Source organism: Triturus cristatus, chromosome 3_1 (assembly GCF_964204655.1).
Source record: "Triturus cristatus chromosome 3_1, aTriCri1.1, whole genome shotgun sequence".
Classification (NCBI taxonomy): domain Eukaryota; kingdom Metazoa; phylum Chordata; class Amphibia; order Caudata; family Salamandridae; genus Triturus; species Triturus cristatus.
In genome coordinates, this window is record NC_140583.1 from 813,380,298 (window position 1) to 813,403,027 (window position 22,730).

The window sequence follows — 22,730 nt, forward strand, 5'->3', positions numbered from 1 at the left end:
TGAGAGAGCTGTGGAGTGTGTGTGCCGCCTTGTTTTTGAATATAATACATGGCTGTCATGTTGTCTGTGCGGATTAGGACTGCCTTGCCTAAAATCTGTGTTTGAAAAGATTTTAGGGCTAGGAAGATTGCTTGTAATTCCAGATGGTTGATATGCAGTAGTTTTTGTTGAGGTGTCAATTTACCTTGCATGGTGAGATGTAATAGATGAGCTCCCCAGCCGGAGAGCGATGCGTCTGTTAGTACTATCTGGGGAACCGGGTCCAGGAACGGTCGACCTTTGGAAAGGTTTGTGGTGGTCCACCACTGCAGAGAGCGATGGGTACGACCGTCTACCAACACCAGATCTGTTAATTGGCCCTGGGCCTGGTTCCATTGGTGCGCTAAGCACTCTTGGAGAGGACGCATCTGGAGTCCTGCGTGAGGTACTATGAAGATGCAAGAGGCCATCATCCCTATTAGTTGCATGAACACCCGAGCTGGAAGGGAGTGTTGTGCTATGAATTTTGCGCATAGAGCCTGAATGCTTGCAATCCTGGCAGGACTGGGGTAGGCGAGCGCTTTTGAGGTGTCTATAGTGGCACCTAGACATTGTTTTATGTGGGATGGTTGTAGATGGGACTTTTCGTGGTTTACCGTGAAGCTTAGCTGGTGAAGTAGCTGGATCGTGGTGTGTGTGTGTTGTACACACTGATTGTATGAACTGGCTTTCATCAACCAGTCGTCTAGGTATGGGAAGACATGAATGTGTTGTCTTCGCAGATGTGCTGCCACCACTGCTAGGCACTTGGTGAATACTCGTGGTGCGGTTGTGACTCCGAACGGGAGCACTTTGAATTGGTAGTGTTGGCCGTCCACTACAAATCTGAGGTACTTCCTGTGAGCGTTGTGCACTGGAATGTGGAAATAAGCGTCTTTTAGGTCCAAAGTCGTGAGGAAGTCGTTTTGGGAAAGCAGCGGAAGTACCTGCTGAAGCGTCACCATATGAAAATGGTCTGAGTGTATGTATTTGTTTAGGGGCCGAAGGTCTAGGATGGGCCGTAGAGTCTCGTCCCTTTTTGGTATGAGAAAATATAGGGAGTAGACCCCATATTTTGTTGGTTGGTAGGAACGTGTTCTATTGCCTTTTTGTCTAGGAGGGAGATTACCTCCTGCTTGAGTAGCAGTAGATGTTCTGGTGACATTGGGCGTTGTCTGGGTGGAATGTTTGGGGGGGTAGATATTAGTTCTAGGCAGTAGCCTGACCGAATTATTTGTGTTACCCATTTGTCTGAGGTGATGGTAGTCCAGACCGGAAGGAAATGTTGGAGTCTGCCCCCGACTGGAGTGGGAAGGTCTGGGGGAAGTGGAGGGAAGTCATTGAGTAGGCGCGGTGGCAGAGCGGGCGGTGTTTGTTTTGCCTCTGCCTTTGGTATTGTTGCCCCTGTAGCCGCCTCTTTGGTAACCCCTTGTAAAGGTGGACTGAGTAGGAGATTTGTATGAAGTGGAAGCGGTGTCTGAGGAGTAGCCTCTGGATGTGCTCCGAAAGGAAGAGCGGCGAAAGGAGCGTCTGGGAGGGTGAGATTGTAAGGCTCCCATGGATTTTGTTGTGTCAGTGTCCTTTTTCATTTTCTCTAGGGCGTCATCCACTTTTGGGCCAAACAAATGTTCCTGGTCAAAAGGATGGTTGAGGATGGAGGCTTGTACCTCCGGTTTAAAACCTGATATCCTTAGCCAGGCATGGCGACGGAGGAGGACACTAGTATTGATGGCCCTAGAGGCTGTGTCTGCTGCATCTAAGGCACAACATATGGAGGTATTAGTAATTGTTTTGCCCTCTTGAATTAGCTCATTGGCCCTTGCTTTGTATTTATCAGGGAGATGGTGCATTATAGCTTGTAACTTGTCATAATGGGCCCTGTCATACCTCGCTAGTGTGTATTGGCGATACGCCATATATTGGCCACTTGAGATGCAGTACGCTTGCCTGATGCGTCCAAGAGTTTAGACTCTTTGTCAGGTCGTGGTGCGTCGCCTGACGCCTGGGAGTTGGCCCTTTTCCGTGCTGTGGATACTACCAGGGAATCTAGTGGCGCTGGCCCTCTGATGTAGGAGGAATCTGTTGGGGCGGCTTTATATTTCTTTTCAATGCGCGGGTTAATGCGCCTGGCCCTGACTGGGTCCTTCAAGATCTCCGGCGCATGTTTTATATCACCTTTAAGCATAGGCAATATGGAGGTGGTCCTATGTGTGGTGTCAAATGTATCTAGGAGGAAATCCTCCTCCACTGGGTCGGTATGTAAATCCACCCCGTGGTAGTGTGCCGCCCTTTGCAGTAAATGGTTGAACCCCAAGGAGTCTTCTGGTGGAGAAGGTCTGGAAGGGTAAAGATCATCTTGTGGGACGTTAGGGATATCAGGGATATTATAATCGTCCCATGGGTCTGGGGATCCTGTGGGAGTGGGGTCCTCTGTAGGTATATCTTGGGGCACATCCCCTATGTCATCATATGGATCCCTTTGATCATCATCATCCGGGGATGGGGTCGGGGAATGATGAGGTGGGGTGGTGGAGGTGGGGAAGGTAGTCTGAAAGGGGAGGTAGCAGAGTCCTTCCTTTTTGGAGGTGGAGGCGGAGCAGGTTTCTCTAACTGTCTCTTTTTGATAGAGAGCATCAAATGTCCAGTTTTGGGATCCTTAGTTAGTGTTTTTTGTAAGGGATCCGGTGCGAATAGTTCTGGAGAGGTTGGTTGGTCCGTCGGCGCCGAAGGCCGTTGGTTTCTTAGGTTTATCGGTGTTGGTTCGTTGTTTGGAACCATGCTTGGAAAGCACGGATTGTTTAGTAGGCGCCGAGATGGATTTCGGCTTCGAAGTGTCGGTGGTCTTGTGTGCTTTTGTCGGTACCGAAGATGGGGTCGGTGCTGAGGAGCTGGGTCTCGACCCTGAGTGTTTCAGTGTGGGGCTCGGTGTCGAGATGGAGGTCGGCCTCTTTTTCGGTGCCGAAGAGTGTTTATCGGCTCCGACGGTGGGCTGGCTCGAGCCCGAGCCGCCCGAAGGCTTAATTGGCTTCTTTACCGGTCCCGAAGGTGCTGTGTGGGAAGCAGTGTCTTTGGTCTTGCTTAGGCCTGAAGGCGTGACCGAAGCCTTTTTTGGTGCTGGTGAGGGTGCGGGTAGATTAGTACTCACGACCCTCTGTGCCGGAGTGATGTCCTCCACATCTGAATCGTCTGCTTCGGAGGCACTGACGAGTCCCTCGTCGGTATGTTGTTCTGGAGCGTCGACGCCTTCCCCAAAGATGTCGTCCGGGATCGCCGTCGAAGAGTGTGCCACGGTTCTTCTGGCTCTTCGGTCCCGAATAGTTCTCTTGGACCGGAAGGATTTACACGCCGGACAGTCTCGAGCCTCGTGTTCAGGGGTGAGGCAGAGATTGCACACCTCGTGGAGATCGGTGTGGGGGAATTTGGACCCACATCGAGGGCACTTTTTAAATGGAGTCCTTTCCATTAGCCAGGACCGGAGCTTGGGTAGGCCCGAAGGCCACCATCGACGACTGGAACCGAAGGTCTTGGCAATGAGAGGCGCGTCGAGTGGGGAGATCGCGATCGAAACAATACCGCGAATTGGGGTGAGGATTGCGCGTCGAACTGGAAGCTGTTCGGAACCGGAGCGCGAAGATTACATCCGAGCCCGATGGCGGGAAAAAACAATCTGAGGATGGAGCCGAAGCCCATGCGCAATACGATCCAAGGGAGGAGTCACCTACCTCGTGACTTTCAAAGACTTTCCAAGAGGAAAAACAAACTGCAAACATCCGGGCCCAACACCAGATGGCGATCTATGCACAAGTGTGTAATCTGCAGCTCATATGCCTCGAACACAAAGTTTCGAACCGGAACACAAAAGTTACATCCGAACCCAATGGCGGAAAAAAACAATCTGAGGATGGAGTCAATGCCCAGGCGCACTATCGTCCAAGGGAGGAGTCAACTATCTCGTGACTACAAAAGACTTCTTCCAAGACAACAACAAGGTGCAAACATCTGAGCCCAACACCAGATGGCGATCTCATGCACAGTGTACGATCTGCAGCTCATATGCCTCAAACATAGTCGTTTTCATTTATACCTCCATCGTATTTGTTACAATGCTTTCTGCATTTATTAACAAAAATATTAAAATAAATATGCCCTGTTTTGAAAGTCAGAGTGTGTCTACGTGCAGTCATGATCAGCTTGTTGTTAAACAGACCCAATGCTGACTTGGTGCATATAATTATAGACTAAATATGTTCTTATGATCATTAACCAATGTGTGCAATTTTAGCTTGGATGCATTTAGATGGTGTCCATTTATAACAGCAGTATCCGGTTCTGTATTTTCTAGTCTTCTAGCAAAAAAGATGGAATCAGAAGCTGTCAATGATCACTGCCCTCAGAAGCACATCTTTCAATAATTAATCAGTTTCAATCTCCATTTTTGTAATTTATAAAGTAACCTTTCATGTGGCACTCTAACAGTTGTATCACATTTAGAAATTACTCACATCTAACCAATATACTGCCAAGATCAATGCTTTTTCTCATCTTCTAATAAAGACACCTCAGCTGGTTAGTCTAGTAAGGACTTCTATACCGAAAGTGTTGTGAATTCCTACCAGATAACCTCTGTCTTTATAAATGTCCAATGTTAGGAAAGCTTCTATGTTTGTAAATAAAACAATGGTAGAAATGTATGTTGTTGTAAAAGTAGATTACCAGAACTCCACTTTAAAGACATGTACTGTCCCTCCCCAGACAGATTAAGCAACCACTCATGAGATACAACCTCCCCTTGTCAACAAAACAACTGATGGTGGGAAAGTTATGCGACAAACCTCAAACACATTCTTCGTGATTCCCAGCAGTCCATAATAAGATGTCCCAGTGGCACTGGAGCGGACGCAGATCTCACCAACCTCATCATTTCTACACAGATATGGAGGCCCATCCACCTTCACAACACACACGCTGGCTGCAAGGGACAAATTGTAGAGTAAAAACAAATTCACTGTCTCCTGTGACACATTTCTATTTTAGCTCAAACTAACACAGTGACCTCCATCAGGTAGGAGACCACAGCCCACACTGAGGCCTCAAACCCATGCAAACAGTCTAGGGCTCAGAGATCTTTTTTCTTCAGTCCTAAGATCCATTTGAATAAAAAACAGTCTCTTGGGAAACCTCAAATGTATCCTTTGCTTGTCAATGCATCTTTTGCTCTATTCTTCATAGTAGCAGCCATTCAGGGATCAGTTCTGCAGAGTATGCCCCAAGGATGTATGATCCTCCCCCTTCTTTAACACTAGGTGTGAATGTTATGCATGTCACAGGCACCTCTGCATGATTAAGCGTGTAACATTGCTAGGGGTGCTGCATATCCATCTGCAATGTGGGTTGTGGGTGTGCGCCAAGGAAGCCATTTATTTCTTTAAGCCACTGACAAAGTAGGAGCTGTAAATCACTTACTGCAGAAAAGTGGTAAACATAAACCATGTTTCATCCAACACGTGGATGTGCATATTATCTATGCCCCCATTATCTTAATCATCTGGTGTTCAAGGCAGGTCACATATCTATCCCTGTTAGCAGGTCACTATTATCAAGATGCTATTGATACCTATAGTCTTGGATGCTTGACTGAACTATCACTAGATGTGGGTCAAAGGATGTCCTACATATCTAAATCACAGTGTGGATTGGATTTATGTTCACTACTTGTTACAGGGTAGCCTTTATCACTTTGTTTTCTAAAACTGGATGTGGCCTCTCAATGTCTTGTGATTTTCTAGGTGTTTGTCTCCCATCTTGCATTAGTGGACCCATCACCTTTTATCTCCATCACTGGTCTTGTGCCCTTTATCTTGATCACCGGCCTGGTGCCCTGCTTGTGCATCACTGACCATCTTCCCAGTTTCACAGTCACTGGCCGCAAGATCAGTTTCCTCTCTACATGCTAAAAGTTGCCATTTCCCATCACTGAATATTTGCCCTACTTCTCCAGCACTGCCCCCATGCCTGGTTTCTACTTCCTCCTCATTGATTCCTTGTCCTAGTTCCTCAGTGCTGGCTGCATGCCTTTTCTCTTCCATGTTGATGGCTTGCCCAGTTTACCATTCACTGACCGCTTGCCCAGTCTTTCCCCTCACTGACCGTCTCCCCAGCTTTTCCCTCACTGACCGTCTGCCCAGTTTGCACCTCACTGACTGCTTGACCAGGTTCCCCCTCACTACTACTTGGCAATCCCTCCCTTAGTGACTGACTCCTTGCCCCATTTCCTCCTCAGACAGCTTGCCATTTCCCTCTCCCCTCAATGCCTGCTTGTCTAGTTTCCCCCCTCTCAACTGATTGCCCTGTTTACCTTTCACTGATTGCTGGCACGGTTTCTTCCACTAACCAACTGCCTCGTTTCTCCCTCACTGATCACTTGACTTGTTTCCCTCTCTGACCACTTACCTCATTCCCACCTCATTGCACTTGTGTCCCACCTACTCCTTACTGACCGTGTGCCAAGATTTCTCCTCAATGACAGCACATACCGATTCCATCTCACTGATCACTTACCAGGTAACCCCAACAATGGCCATGTGCCTTGTGTCTCCACCTCTGACTTCTTGCCTGGTATTGCTGTTCATTATGTCACCATCAATGGCTCTGTGTATCAATGGATGCATGCACTCCATCTTTGCTTCTGAATGTGTGTGACCTGTATCTTCATCATAGATCAATAGGCAGGTGACAAGTGTCGTTATCACTGGGCATGTATCCTGTATCTATCAACTTTAAGGTGGGCCCAGGAGTACACACAGACACCTCTTGTGATGCCACTGCGGCATCCAGATACAGGAGGTACCATGCCACAAGCTAACAACTTGCGTTCGATTTGCTTATTAAATGACTGACAGCATTGTGGTTTGAAGCTTGTTTCTAATCAATTGGTGGAAAGTACAACACTAAGTTACATACCCAGAATGTAACTATAACCTAACTAGCCCTGTTGCTTGTATATATTTAAACACTGAAAGCTTTCTTTAGTCTGTGTTCAACAGGGAGTTTTGCAACTTGAACAGGAACAAACAGGTCATACGGATCCTACGTACCTCCTGGCATGATCTGCCCAACATCCTGAACTGTGAGAACAGAAAGCTTCTCCTCTGTGTCAACCCGGATGACACTGTGACTAAGCGCATTCATAGATAAAACTGCTTTCCCTGGAGGTGGTCCAGCCAGGTCTGGTGGTCTAAAAATACAGACAAGGAAAAGATCAAGGGATGTGGGCAATGTATGCACTACAAAGCAGACGGATTAGGTTACTTACCCTGCAAGCATCTATTCTTCGCATTCAGTGCTGTAGATTCACATGCTTTATAAGTCCCCCATATACTGATGGGCTCGGATTATTACAAGTTGTTTTTGTTCGAAGAAGTTTTTCCAAGTCATGAGGCTGTGCAAATCCTCCCTTTTGGTGATAATGCGCATGGTCATCTACTCCATTGTTAGAATGTCATGCCGCAGGCGACTGAGAATGGATTTATAATGTTAGTAATGTGAAGTCAATGCTAGGAATGTGATTTAAGGTAAAATAAAGCATTAAACTGTGACCTACACAGGGATACGGGAAGGATGGTGGGCGCATGTAAATCTACAGCACTACATCTCAGGAAAAGATGCTTACAGGGTAAGTAACATACTCCGTTCGAGGCATGTGTGGCTGTAGATACACATGCTTTGCATTGACTGTAAAGCAGCCCCTCTCTAAAGTGGTGGCTTGCCTGAGGGGGTTGCAATTGTTTGACAGAGAGTATGAAGTACTGCTTGTCCAACGTTGGATTGTTGGCATGCTAAGACATCCATACAGTAATGTTTTGTGAAGGTGATCATGTTGCTGCCTAGCAAATGTCAGCAATGCAAATGTTCCCTAAGAATGCCATAAAGGCTCCTATTTTAAGAGCTGTGTGAGCCCGAGGGGGAACTGGTAAAAGTCTTATAGCATTAGCGTAACAAGTTTAAATACATTTGACTATACGCCTGGAAATTCGATTTTTGGAAATTGGGTTTCCGGTACGAGGAGATGAGAAAGCAACAAATAATTGCTTAGTTTTCCAAAAAGTTTTTATGTCATGTCAATATAATACATTAAAGCTCTTTTAACATCAAGCGCATGGAGAGCTCTTTCTGCAACAAAATCAGGTTGCAGAAAGAAGACAAGTAATTCGACTGATTGATTAATATGGAAAGGAGAGACTACTTTGGGAAGTAACTTGGGGTTTGTTCTAAGCACTACCTTGTCTCAGTGGAATTGAAATAACGGCTCTTCTAAGGTTAGCGCCTGGAGCTCACTGATACGTCTGAGTGAAGTGATAGCTATTAAAAATGCTACCTTCCAAGATAAGTATTAAGTTGGTAGGAATGCAGTGGCTCAAACGGAGACCTATTGAGCCTTGCTAGTACAATGTTGAGATTCCAAGCTGGCGCAGGTGGAAGTGTAGGGGGAATTACCCTTTTTAGTCCCTCAATGAATGCTTTATTGACTGATATCTTAACCCGTCCCGTGCTCATGACGGAACCACTCCGTCATGAGCCATGGGTGCGCTGTGCTCATGACGGAGTGGTTCCGTCATGCTGCGGCCGTTGGCGGCCGCTCCGCCCACGCGGCGCTAATTCCCCGCCTGTGCGGGCGATTAGCGCAGTGGGCGGAGACGTGACTGAACCACTCCGTCATGAGCACAGCTCACCCGTGACTCATGACAGAGTGGTTCCGTCACGAGCACGGCGGCACCGCAACTGCCCCCAAACCCCCCCAGCGCCGCGGCGGAATTCCTGCCGCGGCGAAGGGGTTAAATAAAGCTATATGTTGCCAATTTTGCATAGGCTGCAATGGCAGCCAGTTGTAGGCGTATTGAAGTGTATGCTAAATCTGAGGTTTGAAAATACAACAGGTTACAAATGATTGTATGTACTTGTACTTGTCTAAAGGGTTTACTTTTCGACGCAGGCAGTATAGCACAAATCATTCCCATTTGGCAACATGGCATTTATAAGTTGTAGGCCTAAGTGCTTCTTTAAGAATATCCATACATTGTTGTAATAGGTTTAGGTATCCAAATTCTATGACCTCCGGAGCAATATCGCAAGGTTCGTTACCTTGGGATTGGGATGTCTGATCTTGCCATGTTTCTGTGGGAGAAGGTCCGGGTTGAGGGGGGAAGTTTCTCGTGGGAAACTTGTGAAAGTTCCAGTAGAGTGGTGAACCGTGGCTGATGAGCCCAAGTTGGAACTATGAGAATTAGGGTGAGGGAGGTGTACCTTAGCTTTCTGACCATAGATGGAAGTAGTAGGAGAGGTGGAAAAGCATAGGTAAATATCCCTGACAAGTTCTTCAATCGAGCATTGCCCTTGGATTGCAGCTGTGGGAAACTGGATGAGATCTTTGAACATTTTGCATTTTTTAGGGTTGAGAACAGGTCTATTTGTAGAAACTCCTATTTGTGAAAGTATGGTAGGAGGACTCTGGGGTGAAGTTTCCATGCATGGACTTGTTGCTGCGTCCTGCTGAGAAGGTTTAAAACTTGATTGCGTGTCCCTGGAGCGTGGTCTGCTAGGAATTGAATAATGTGATGTATTGCTAAGCGCCATATGGTCTGATCTAGGCGCAATAATTGTAGGGAGTGAGCCCTCCCTCCTTGTTTCTGTAGATTGTACACGGTTGTCATTGTCTATCCGGATTAATACAACCTAGTTTTTTAAGTGAGGTATGAACGCTTTCAATGACAGGTGGACAGCTTGATGGTCCAGGTAATTTATATGAAGACCACGGTATTTGGAGTCCCATACACCTTCAATTGTTACATGTGGAAGGTGAGCTCCACATCCTTTCATGAATCATCTGCTGTAAGAATGGCTTAGGGAACTGGGTCTAGAAACAGCTGCCCTTTTGTCTACCAACACTAGAGCATGAAGCTGACCTTGTGACTGTCAATTAACGTGAAAGACATTCTTGCAGCGATCTCATCTGTTAACGTGCATGAGGGACTATTGCGATGGAAGATGCCATCATGCCTAAAAGATGCACTAGTGTTCTGACTGTAACCAGAAGGCCAGTTTGAAACTGTTGGACTAGTGTTAGAATGTTGTGTATTCTGGCTGTATTTGGGTAAGCTAATCTCCAACTGTGCATCGAGTATTGCTCCTAAATACGTTTGTATTTGGGATGGTTGTAGGTAGGATTTTTGCAGGTTGATGGTAAACCCTACTTGATGTAATAGGATGCTTCCTGGGTATGCTGACTCCAAAGGTAAGAGCGGTTTGATTTTATAAGCCAACCGTCCAAATAAAGAAATGCATAATTGTTTTGTTTGCGCATATGTGCTGCCAGTATTGCTAAGTATTTTGTGACTACCCATGGAGAGGTGGTGACTGCAAAGGGAAGAACTTTGAATTGATAGTGCCTTCTGTGGAAGGCAAACCGCAGATATTTGCGGTGCGAGGGATAGATGGGTATTTGGAAGTAGGTGTCTTTTAGGTCTAATGCAGACATGAAGTCTCCCTTCTGTAGCAATGGTATCACTTCCTGAAGGGTGACCATGTGGATGAGTGATTTAGGGGACTGAGGTCGAGAATGGGTCGAAGTGAGCCGTCCTTTTTGGGAATGAGAACGTTTTTCGAATATACTCCTGTTCCCTGATGTTGAAGTTGGACAGGTTCCATGGCTTCCTTTGAGTAAGAGGGCTGAAATCTCTTGTTTGAGGAAAGCTTGGTGTTGTATGAACATTTTGTGCTTCTAAGGTGGTATGTTTAGAGGCGTGGCAATGAGTTTCAGACAGTAGCCATGTTGGATAATATCCAACATCCATTGATCTGTTGTAATGTTTTTCCATGCTGTGTAAAAATTTTGAAGACGTCTCTTGACCGGTGTTAGATGGTCGGGGGGGGGGGGGGGGGGGGGGAGGATGAGTATGTCATTGTTTAGTGTTTGTATTTGCCGTACAGGTAGCATTTCCGCAACCACAGCCTCTGTAATTGTTGTCTGTATGAGCCCCAGTAGAAGGTTATAGAGGTGGATGACTGTCCTTGGTTTTTGTAGGAGGACCCTGTGGTATCTGTAGACGCAGATCTGGCAGCCTGTTTGAAAGTGGATAGTCGAAAGGACCCACGAAATGCGGGAGTTTGCAGGGTCCCGATAGATTTTGCAACCTCTGTCTTTTTTTTCATTTTTTCAAGGGCCAAACAGTTGTTCCCTGTCAAAGGGAAGGTTCAGTATTGTTTGTTGTACCTCAGGTTTAAAACCGGAGAGATGCAGCCAAGCATGTCTAAGAAGGAGAAGGCTGGTTTTAATGTCTCTCGCTGCAGTGTCTGCAGAATCTAGCGCACACTTGGAGTTATTAGCAATTAACTTCCCCTCATTAACTATTTCATAACCCATTTGTTGTACTCCTCAGGGAGGTGTTGGAAGAGCTCCTCCATTTCATCCCAGTGGGCCCGGACATATCGTGCTAAAGAGGCTTGGCTATAGGCAATTCTCCAATGTTTAACAGATTGGGCTGCAACTCGTTTTCCGGATGTGTCAATAAGTTTCGACTCTGGGGAAGTGTGTCGTTTGTGAATAAGCCCTTTTCCTTGCATTGGTTACTACCAAGGAGTCTGGTGTTAACTGTCTTATATTTTTTTTCAACCCTTGGTGTGATTATTCGTAATTTCACGGGGTCTTTAAAAAGGTCATCTGGATGACGTAACACCCCTTTGAGCATTGGTAAATATTTGGTTGCTCGTTCAGCAGTAGTGATGGTCTCGAAGAGGAAGTCATCCTCTATGGGGTCCTTATGTAGGGCTACCTTGTGGTATACTGCAGCCCTAGCTATTAAAACTTGATAAGCAGAACCTACATCTGGAGGGGATTGTTGTGCAGGATAGAGGTCTGGATCTGTATCCCCTGGTGCCTCAAAGTCATTAGTGTCCCAGGTGTCCCCAGGATGCCTATCCTTGCCTGTATTATCGTTCTCATCTATTATGGGTGAATGTAGTGAAAATCGCCTTCATCAGACTGTTCTGGTGAAGGTGGTGGTGGAGGGGAGGGGAGGGTAGGGTAGGGTAGGGGTGGGGTGGCGGTGGTGGAATTGGAGAGGAAGGGACAGGAATGTGTAAAGAGCTTGTGACCAAGTCCTTTTTTAGGTCGAGCCTGGGCAGCGAGCATGCACTGCTCTGCGAGGCATCCAGTAATGGAGTATGTAGTTGAAGCCCCGCCCACCCTCCGCCCATATGTGTCATTGGTTTGTGTCACTGTCCCTTGTAAATGCGGGCTTCTGATTGGTTAATAGGCTTTTTAGTCCCTCCTTAGTACCGCCTTGTCTTCATTTGTAACCTCCCATGAAGACTGGCCTTTTTACTTCGGTTGTTACACATATATTTTAATTAGAACCTGGGAGCAGTATTTTCTTAATTGTTTTTCTTCTGCTAGCTGTTGCAGGCAAATATATATATATATATATATATATATATATCCCCCCCCCCCCCGCCCCCCCCCTCCCCCCAACACTTTTTTATTTAAGCAACACGGTCGCCTGAGCTGGGATAGTGGCAGACGTGCTTTTCTTTTGTTAATTTTGTTATTGACAGCAGGCCATGCCCGCTCTCATAATAGCGTGCACATTGCGCTAAATATGTAAAGTGGTGGCTGCGCTTTTGTTTTTGACTTTACAAAGGTTGATGTAATGCATCTTAACATCATTGCATACTACGCTTTCACTTTCATTATATTGGTCTGTGCCCTCCAATACTGCTGCGTAGCCGGACTCACATGACACCTCCTGACCCCGCCTTCACTACTCAGACGCACCGGTGCCACTTGTCACAAACGCCACAGCGGTCGGCAGCGGCAAGGTCACTGGCACAGGAATCATCTAAATGCCTTTTAAATGCAGCATGTGCTTGTTAAGAAGCATTTCGTTAGCTTGTTTTGATTGTTACTTTGTGCTGCCGCTTGCATTTATTGTCCTTGCCTAGTTGATAGCCGTGTTGTATAATATGCGTCCAATGTGCACATTTGATCGCACTGGTGAAATGAGAAATTCGGTGACTTGCCGCATTGTTCTTTTGTTTTATGTGAACGTTGTTAGGTTAATCACTTCATTTAAAAGAGCGTTGTGTCTCCTGGGGGCAGGGTGATTACAGTGTGGAGGGAGTTACGTATGAGGTGAAAGGGCCACCCATGCTGAGAACTGTTTACATTTGCACACTTTCACACTCCCTGTTGTGTCACCTTTTCACATTCAGAGTCATTAATTCACAGTCCTTTATGTGTGCTCATCATTATCCGCCGTTTCACGGCCAGCTGCGCATACTGATGTGGAGACATGAGCATCATTCTTCCATTGAAGTAAGAAGTCAAACAAGCCCTAGTCCTCTCTTGCATATTCTTGTAGTGTTAGGCGTTATATATCAAATAACAAATCCTAACATTTTCATTAGCAGCTTTCTTTCGGATTGTAGCAGATGCTTCTAGGGACTCTGGGGCAGACTTTAAAGCCTGGGTCCAAGTCCGGCTTCGCACTGGAGGTTGTTTCATTCTCGACAAATCACCCAACCTCCTACATATTCATTTCGCTACCTTCACTTCGCTCTTCAGCCTTTTTCCATTTCTCGGCAGCAGGCAGTGGAAATGTCAAAGAGATGCAGGCTGTGGGCTGCTACTGCTCATTTAATCATGCAGATGCCATTTGGCAGCTTGCGTGAAGAAGTGCAGGAGCACTCAAGGGAAAATAAACACGCTTTTGCAATGCAATCAGTCTCGCATTTGCGAGATTTTGAGCTATTGGCATTGTAAATGACAATGTCTTTCATTTATGTGTTAAAAAAACTGCAAAATTAAAAAACATGGTCATTTACAATACCAATAGGTCAATGTTTTAAAAATGCGAGACCTATTGCATTGCAAATGCTTGTTTCTTTTGGGGAGGAAGTTGTTGAGCATCAACTGTCTGCGAAAGACAATTGTCTTTTAGAAGGTTGAGGTCTTGCCGGTTGAAGACTAATCTTCGTTGTTCAGGGTTGTATTTGCGAAGTTTTTGGTTGTAGGTCAAGCCGTTCGTGCATGGTTTCAAGAATTGGCTCCGATAGTGTTTTCGGATAGCATTTCTGTGCCGGAGGATGTTTTGTTTTCAGTGCCGGAGTGGTTGGAGCTGAAGTGCTGTGCCCTTTGTCCTTTGGGAACGAACAGAGTGTCTTATGCGTCACTGTTGAATCTAATTTGGTAGAGGCACCTGCTGATGGCCGATGTTTCAGCACCGAGACCAAGGGCAGGGCGGTAAGAAGCAGGGGTTAGCATGGCGTCAGATCTTTTCGGCGATGGAATACTATTAGATCATGATACATTTGTAAACAAAACAGGGGTCCCGGTACACTTATACATATTACACGCTGCACTGCTGAGATACATTAGAACGCACTGGGCCCCGCAAAGGCAAGAACCCCTCACCAACGACCTGGTCAAGATGATGCATTACATGGGGAGAGGTAGACATCTTATCAGGTGGATCTACACAGGTATCAGCTTGCACACAAAAGCGGCTCTTGATACATTGAGGACTGCATGAGCGGGAGACATAGATAGAGACATAACGGATAAAGAATGGGCAAAGATACTGGAGCATCCAAGGAAGACTTCGAGGAACACGAAGTTCAAATTCATACAGACAATGGTATTGCACCGTGCTTATCTTACTACACATAAGCTAGACCGAAAGTTCCCCCATACCCAACACTGTTGTCCGAGATGCTTGCTCGAAGGAGCACGCTTAATGCACATGCTATGGTCCTGTCCAAAAGTGCGGGGATACTGGGACACTGTCAGGCAAAGAATAGGGGAAGCGGCGAAGGAGTAGTTTCTTTTCTGTAACTCCAGTTCTGTAGTAGGGGTATCTCTGTTATAGTCATAATCTAGTGAATAGTCCCGCCCATGTGCGTGGACCCCGGAGCAATAAAAAATAATCTCTAAAAGGTGACAAACCATGCAGACCTGCATACACCTTTAAGAGAGAATTTAATTTAAAGACAGATAATGCAGCCTAAACCACAGGCTACACTGTCCAGTACTTCAACTAGAATTCCACCAACATCCACAAACAGCACTGCCTGTCTAGTTTTTCTCCCCATAGGAAAAAACCCTGCCTCTACCAGCAAAAGCCTCTGGAATGATAGAGAGGAAGGAGTGGACAGACAAGCCCCATAGGCTGCCATTATGTGGCTTAAAACAGGATACTGTGCCTTTAAGAAAACTTTCCAGATTTCCAGAACTTTCCCCAGTATCCCAGAATGCCCAGCAGGTCCCATTTACTTTCAGTTCTTTTTGAAGGCGTAGCACGCCAGACCTGTAGCATTCTACCTATGAATAAGTATCTCTCCACCGGGGAGGAGGGCGGGCGCTTATGACTATAACAGAGATACCCCTACTACAGAACTGGAGTTACAGAAAAGAAACTACTCCTTCTGTAGTAGGGGATCTCTGTGTATAGTCATAATCTAGTGAATAGAATGGCAAGCCCATCCCCACACAACAAAAGCGGTGGAGAACAAACAAGACACTACCACTACTGTGCGAACAAATTTCGCAGCGAAGCCTGCCCAACCTGAGCATCTGCCCTGGCATCCGTGTCCAGACAGTAATGCGCAGCAAAGGTATGGACCGACTTCCAAGTGGCCGCCTTGCAGATTTCCGTAATCGGAACATTACGCAGCAAAGCCGTCGTGGCAGCTTTGCCCCTGGTGGAATGAGCCTTAGGTTTACCCCCTAAGGTCTTATTAGCCTTTTGATAACACAACTGTATGCAGGACACAATCCACCGAGAGATGGACTGCTTAGAGGTCGCAAGACCAGTCCTGACTGAGCCATAATTAACAAACAATTGGTCAGACCTACGAATATCCTTGGTCTTATCCAGATAAAATTTCAACACCCTTCGAACATCCAGGGAATGGAGAGCCCTTTCCGCTGGTGAAGAGGGATTCTGAAAGAACGTAAGTAAAGTTATGGTCTGATTGACATGAAAGTCAGAGATAACCTTAGGAAGGAACTTAGGGTGAGTACGCATCACAACCTTAGCAGCATGAAACACAGTATAAGGTTCTTGACAACATAATGCCTGAAGTTCACTCACCCTGCGGGCCGATGTAATGGCCACTAGGAACGCCGCCTTCCAGGATAGGTGCTGCAATGAAGCCTTGTGAATAGGTTCAAAAGGCTCCCTCATCAGTCTGGACAGCACCACATTCAAGTCCCAAGAAGGCGAGGGAAGTCTGACAGGAGGAAACACCTTCTTCAAGCCTTCCAAAAAATCCTTGACTACAGGAATCTGAAAGAAGGACGTCTGTGAAGGGCACTTCCTGTAAGCAGTCAAAGCAGCCAGATGAACCTTAATGGAATGGAAATTAAGGCCAGACTGCGCCAGATGCAAAAGGTATGGAAGGATGACATCTTCCTTACATGTTGTCGGATCAAAGTTCTTGGACTTACACCAGATACAGAACCCTCTTCCACTTGTAAGCATAGGATGTCCTAGTGGAAGGTCGCTTAGACTCCTTCAGAATGTCCATACAATCGTCTGGTAGATTCAGATGACCGTATTGCACTATTTCAGGAGCCATGCCGCCAAACTCAAAGACGAGAGGTTGGGGTGCACCATCCGCCCCCCGAACTTCGTGAGAAGGTCCGGCCTGCACGGCAATCGCATGTGAGGAAGGAGAGACCGGTGAAGAAGGTCCGTGAACCACCACTGCCTGGGCCACTCCGGGGCGATCAGGATCATCCGCGCCCTGGACTGGGACAGCTTGATGAGCACCGCCGGAATCAGGGGAATGGGTGGAAAAGCGTACAGAAAGCTGTTCGACCAATCGATCCATAGCGCATTCCCCAGCGTCCCCCGCTGGTAGTACCTGGATGCGAAGTCTCGGCATTTGCTGTTTTCGGCGGTGGCGAACAGATCTACGTCTGGAGTCCCCCACCTTGCGAAGACTTCTCCTAGTACTTCGTCGTTTATGACCCATTCGTGGTTTTCCTGAATCAGCCTGCTCAAGGCGTCCGCCTGAGCATTCTGCACCCCTGGCAGATGCGTGGCCGTAATCGTCAGTCCTCGGGCCAGCAGCCAGCGCCAGATCGCCTGCGCTTCCTGCGACAAAGTGCGCGATCTCGACCCCCCCTGCTTGTTGAGGTAATACATCGTGGTTGTATTGTCCGTCTGTATCAGCAGCGAGTTGGTCTGGAAGGACGGAAGGAAAGCCTTCAGTGCCAGGAAGACAGCTCTGAGTTCCAGGAAATTGATGTGGTACGTCGATTCCAAAGGAGACCACTTCCCTTGAATCTGCAGGTCCCCGGAATGCGCACCCCAGCCCTGGAGAGAAGCATCCGTCACCACATTCGTCGTGGGAATGTCCTTGTGGAAGGGAACCCCCTTGAGGAGGTTTTCTGCCGAACACCACCACTTCAGAGACTGAAGAGCATGTAGAGACAGTCGGATCTTGTCGTCCCAAGAGCCTGTCCTCTGATCCCACTGATCCTCCAAGCACTCCTGCAGTGGTCGCATGTGTAGACGTGCGTGCGGAGTGAGGAAGATACAGGAGGCCATCGATCCCAGTAGAGAAGACACCTTCCTCACAGTCGTCGATGGAGCAGTCCTGAGGTCCTGAGCCTTCCGAAGGAGTGATAACCGTCTCTCCTCCGAAGGAGACACGCTTGCTGACCGCGTATCTATGGAGGCCCCCAGGTACTGTATGCACTGTACCGGAGTCGGGACCGATTTGGACATGTTGACGTGTAACCCCAGCTTGTTCAAGAGCTCGCACGTCCATCGGAAGTGTTCTTGCGCTTCCTCGAAGGATGATGCCTTGATCAGCCAATCGTCCAGATACGGGTAGACAAACACCTTGTTCCTCCGCAGGTGTGCCGCCACCACCGCCATGCACTTCGAAAAGGTCCTGGGAGCAGACTTTAGCCCGAATGGCAGTACTGTGTATTGATAGTGATTGGCGCCGACTTGGAATCGCAGGAACTTCCTGTGCTTCCGTGCTATGGGCACATGGAAGTACGCATCCTGTAGATCTATGGCACAGAGCCAGTCTCCCCGTTGCAGCTGAGGGTAAATCTGGTGCAACGATAGCATGCGAAACTTCTCTCTGCGAATCCACTTGTTTGCTTGTCGCAAATCCAGAATGGGCCTGAACTCGTTCTTGTCCTTCTTGCGAACGAGGAAGAACCGAGAGTACAGACCTCTTCCCCTTTGAGACAAAGGTACTTCTTCTACCGCCTTTTTTCTCAACAAGATGTCTGCCTCCGCCTGGAGCTCCCTCAGCTGGAAGCGAGAGCTGACCGGCGGAATCGCTGGAGGCGGGCTGATAAACCGAAGACTGTATCCATTGCAAACAATATTCAGCACCCACTTGTCCTGAGTAATTTTTCTCCACTCTGCCGGAAAAAATCGAATGCTTCCCCCCACTGGAGTGGGTAACGGTTGAGGGGGAAGTAACAGCTCAGGGCCGAGACCCGTCCGGGCCCTTGTTTGTGGTAGTAGCCTGCTGGCCTCCTCTACCCCTCTGGCGCTTCTGGAAGGGCTTGCGGAACTGCTGCTGTTGTGGCTGCTGCTGTCCCGAGCCCTGCCCACGCCCTCGGCCCGACGACCCGAACCTCCTCTGGAACGGGCGTTTCTTTCTCTCGGCCTTCTCTAACCCGACGGCCGTCAGGGTTTCCGCCTCAGCCTTCATGCGGGCCATCTCATCGTCCGCATGCTTCCCGAACAGGGTTTCCCCCGAGAAGGGCAGGTTGGCCACTCTTTGCTGCGCCTCCGGCTTGAGGGACGTCAGGCGCAACCAGGAATGGCGCCGCTGGTGGACGCCATGACAGTAGGCGTGGGCGGCCAATAGCGATACATCCGCCGCTGCGCTGATCGTTTGGTTAGAAACCAGCATGCCTTCGCGCACCGTCTCCAAGAAGTCCTCCTTCTTGTCTCGTGGCAGGAGGTCCGCATATTGCTGCAGGGATTCCCACAGGGCCCAGTCGTAACGGCCCAACAACGCCCCTGCACTCGCCGCCTTCATCGTGGTGGCGGCGGTACCACACACCTTCCTGCCCGCAGAGTCCAGCCAGCGGCTTTCCTTGTCCGGTGGAACCGTGGAGGCCGGGGCGGTCGCATGTTGTTTTCTCGCCGCCGTCACGATAACCGAATCCGGCTTCGGGTCCACTCTCAAAAAGGACGGATCCGACTCCGGGGCCCTATACTTCTTCATGAGCCTGGACGGAGCGGCCTTCGCCGTTGCGGGAGTGAGGAACAGTTCCAAGGCTGGTTCCACCAGTCCAGGCACGAGAGGAAGGAGGGGGCGAGACAAGTGTCTTTTATGAAGCGTCTCAAATATCACGGACGTCGTGGGTGTTGGAACCATCACCGTGATATTCAGCTTCGCAGCCCCTCGCAACAGCACCTCCTGGAACGAGACCAAGTCGTCCACCGGCGACACCCTAGTCCCCGGGGAGTCCGACAGCGTCGGGGAAAGGTCCCTGTCCGAGGAGCGCGTGCGCGACCTGGACCTATACCTCCTGCGGCGTCGTCTTGAGTCCGACGAGGATCGCCCTCGGCCCCGCGATCGTCGCCTCCTGTGAGAGCGGGACCGCGACCTCTTCGGCTTAGGCCTGTCCGCCGGTCTCGCTGGTCCAGGCGACCGTGGGCGTCGTGGCTTCGGGGTCGGGTACCGTGGAAGGGAAACCGACCTCGGGGGAACCGGCGGCGGTCCCACAGGAGTGCGTGGCAGCAACAGAGGCTGGGGTGGCGGAGACAGCGTCCGCGGCCGCGGTAGTGGAGGAGGCGGTGGCGGAGGTGGAGACGTTGGTGGAGGAGGTGGCGGCGGTGGAGGCGGCGGTGGCAGAGGTGGGAGAGGAGGAGGCGACGGAGGCATCCGAGGCGGGGTATACACCACAGAGTACACCGATCCCGGCGACTCTCTCTTCCTCGACGTCGATCTTCTCCTCGACGTCGACCTGTGCCTCGACGTCGACCTGTGCCTCGACGGCGATCTTCTCGGCGTCGCTCTCTTCCTCGACGTCGACCTTCGCCTCGACGTCGACCTTCGCCTCGACGGCGACCTTCGCCTCGACGGCGACCTTCGCCTCGACGGCGACCTTCGCCTCGACGGCGACCTCCGCCTCGACGGCTACCTCCGCCTCGACGGCTACCTCCGCCTCGACGGCGACCTTCGCCTCGACGGCGGCCTTCGCCTCGACGGCGACCTTCGCCTCGACGGCGGATTTCGCCTCGACGTCGATCTCCTTCTCCTCTTCATCGACGGCGAGCTGCGATCCCTCGACGCCGAACGCCGACGCCGGGTCTTCACTCGACGCCGACCGCTGGACGAAGCCGACGACGGCGTCGTCGATGTAGTCGACGGCGGCCTATTCAGGTCCCTCGACGGCGATCGTCGACGCCGCTTCTCCCCAGAGCCCTGGGGAGACGGCGAACAGACGGTGGTCATTCTCCTCGAGGGCGTCGACGACGACGGGGAGTGGGAGCGCTTACTGGTCTTCCTGCCCCTGGGGAGCCCCCCAGATGCCTCAGTATGGGCCAAATCGGCCCCTCCAGACCCACCTGGTGCCTTCAGTCTTCGCTCCTCCAGAGCTTGAAGCCTGCTCTTCATCCTGTCCCTCAGGGTCCTGGCTGAAAACGAGTGGCAGATGGTACAGCTTTCAGGCACGTGGGACTGGGGAAGGCAACCTATGCACACCTCGTGTGGGTCAGTTTTAGCCTTCTTTCGACCACATTCCGGGCACTTGTCGAACAAGCCAGGCATGTTGACAGTACCAGCTATTAAACACAAGAAAAAGTGACAAAAATTGCCAAAATCTCAATTAAACCCTTGCAAAAAGGGAGAGCTCAATGCTCCAGGGTCCTGCTAGCAGGAGCCGGAAAAAAGAACTGAAAGTAAATGGGACCTGCTGGGCATTCTGGGATACTGGGGAAAGTTCTGGAAATCTGGAAAGTTTTCTTAAAGGCCCAGTATCCTGTTTTAAGCCACATAATGGCAGCCTATGGGGCTTGTCTGTCCACTCCTTCCTCTCTATCATTCCAGAGGCTTTTGCTGGTAGAGGCAGGGTTTTTTCCTATGGGGAGAAAAACTAGACAGGCAGTGCTGTTTGTGGATGTTGGTGGAATTCTAGTTGAAGTACTGGACAGTGTAGCCTATGGTTTAGGCTGCATTATCTGTCTTTAAATTAAATTCTCTCTTAAAGGTGTATGCAGGTCTGCATGGTTTGTCACCTTTTAGAGATAATTTTTTATTGCTCCGGGGTCCACGCACATGGGCGGGACTATTCACTAGATTATGACTATACACAGAGATCCCCTACTACAGAACTGGGAAATACAGAATACACTGGAGGAATGCATCTTAGGACTCCATAAACAAGTCTCAAAACAAAGTGCAATACCGCTTTATAGATTTAGCGCTCATCTTAGCTATACGTAATAAAACTATGCGATGGAAGTCGCGGAGACCCCCGGATGTGCAGACATGGCACACGGAAATGATGCGATGGAGCACTGCGGAGAGCGCGGCACTGCGTAAAGAAGAACTAAGGGGACTGCGATAAACACCAATAGCGTTGGAATGGGATGTAATGCTGGATGCCATAAAATCAGTAGACGAAATCGAAGACCCTAAGTAGAGTGTAAAATTGTCAGTGCGGAAGGGTACCCAAGTCTCGTCAACAGTGCATGGACAGGGAGATGTATATTAAGCACACACAGATCTGCCAAGAGTATATAAAAGGAGATGCAAAAGGCGCAGAACACAGACACACACGTGAGACGGGGGAGGGAGGGGGGAGTTGGGGATTGTTTATTGTAACAATGAGACAAAGGTATTATCAATAATAGGGATTGCTGTCCCAAACGGGATATGACTTGTTAAACTTATTCTATAGAACAAATCAGTGCAACCATATTGCAGCGGAACTGTATTGTGTATATGTAAATGTGTTATAAGAAAGAAATAAGGTTCCTGCAAAAATGTAACATGTTGGTATATGATGTAGAAGATCTCGAAAACCAATAAAATAGGTTTAAAAAAAAAAGAAAAAAAAAAGGGCAGGGCGCCCAAGTAGGTTATTCAGTGCGCACCATGGCTTTTGAGCAGTGGCAGCCCGTGAGCAGTTTTATCGGTCTATGCTGATTTTTTGGCCTCAGAGGAGGGGCAGGTGTACTCACGGTCCAACACTTCTTGGAATACCCATGGATGACTGAAACTTGCTTGTCCTCCAACTCAGAATCTGTTTAGTGGATGGATAAGGATTCCTCTAGAGCTGCTGAAGCTTCCCTTCCTTCCTATCAACCAAATAGGTCAGGTGTGTCAGCTTGTCTGCGCTGCATCTCTAGTCACCTTGTGCACCAGTCCTGAAGAGTTTTCTTAAAACGGAAGGATCTACAGGCCTCAAAGGTATTCTCCCAATGTTCGGGTGAGAGACAAATTACAGGCCAAATGCTGGTCGGTGTGTGCGCATTTGGAATGACAATTCGGATAGAAACACAACAGAGTGCGTTCCATCAGCAGGTAATTTTCCAGTTATAGCTGTTAAAGTAGAAAAGGCACAGTCAGGCATGGCCCGTAGGTCATCAATGAGAGTTAAAGAACACAGCACTGAAAATTGTTCTTTTGCTCGGAACACAAGATTAACTATGTGATCGCGACAATAC

At 48.7% G+C, this 22,730-nt stretch overlaps 1 protein-coding gene across 6 annotated transcripts in view; it reads right to left on the bottom strand.

Annotated features, from left to right (window-relative positions):
- The window catches only part of DIP2A (DIP2 acetate--CoA ligase A), an 879,263-nt gene that overhangs the window by 336,037 nt on the left and 520,496 nt on the right, over positions 1 to 22,730 (bottom strand). For all 6 annotated transcript variants that reach the window (XM_085645155.1, XM_085645153.1, XM_085645151.1 and 3 more), the window contains 2 exons: positions 7,113 to 7,252; positions 4,851 to 4,987 (listed from right to left, as the gene is read on the bottom strand). In XM_085645155.1, the coding sequence (XP_085501281.1) occupies positions 4,851 to 4,987; positions 7,113 to 7,252 (277 nt within the window). The remainder of the gene's footprint in view (positions 1 to 4,850; positions 4,988 to 7,112; positions 7,253 to 22,730) is intronic.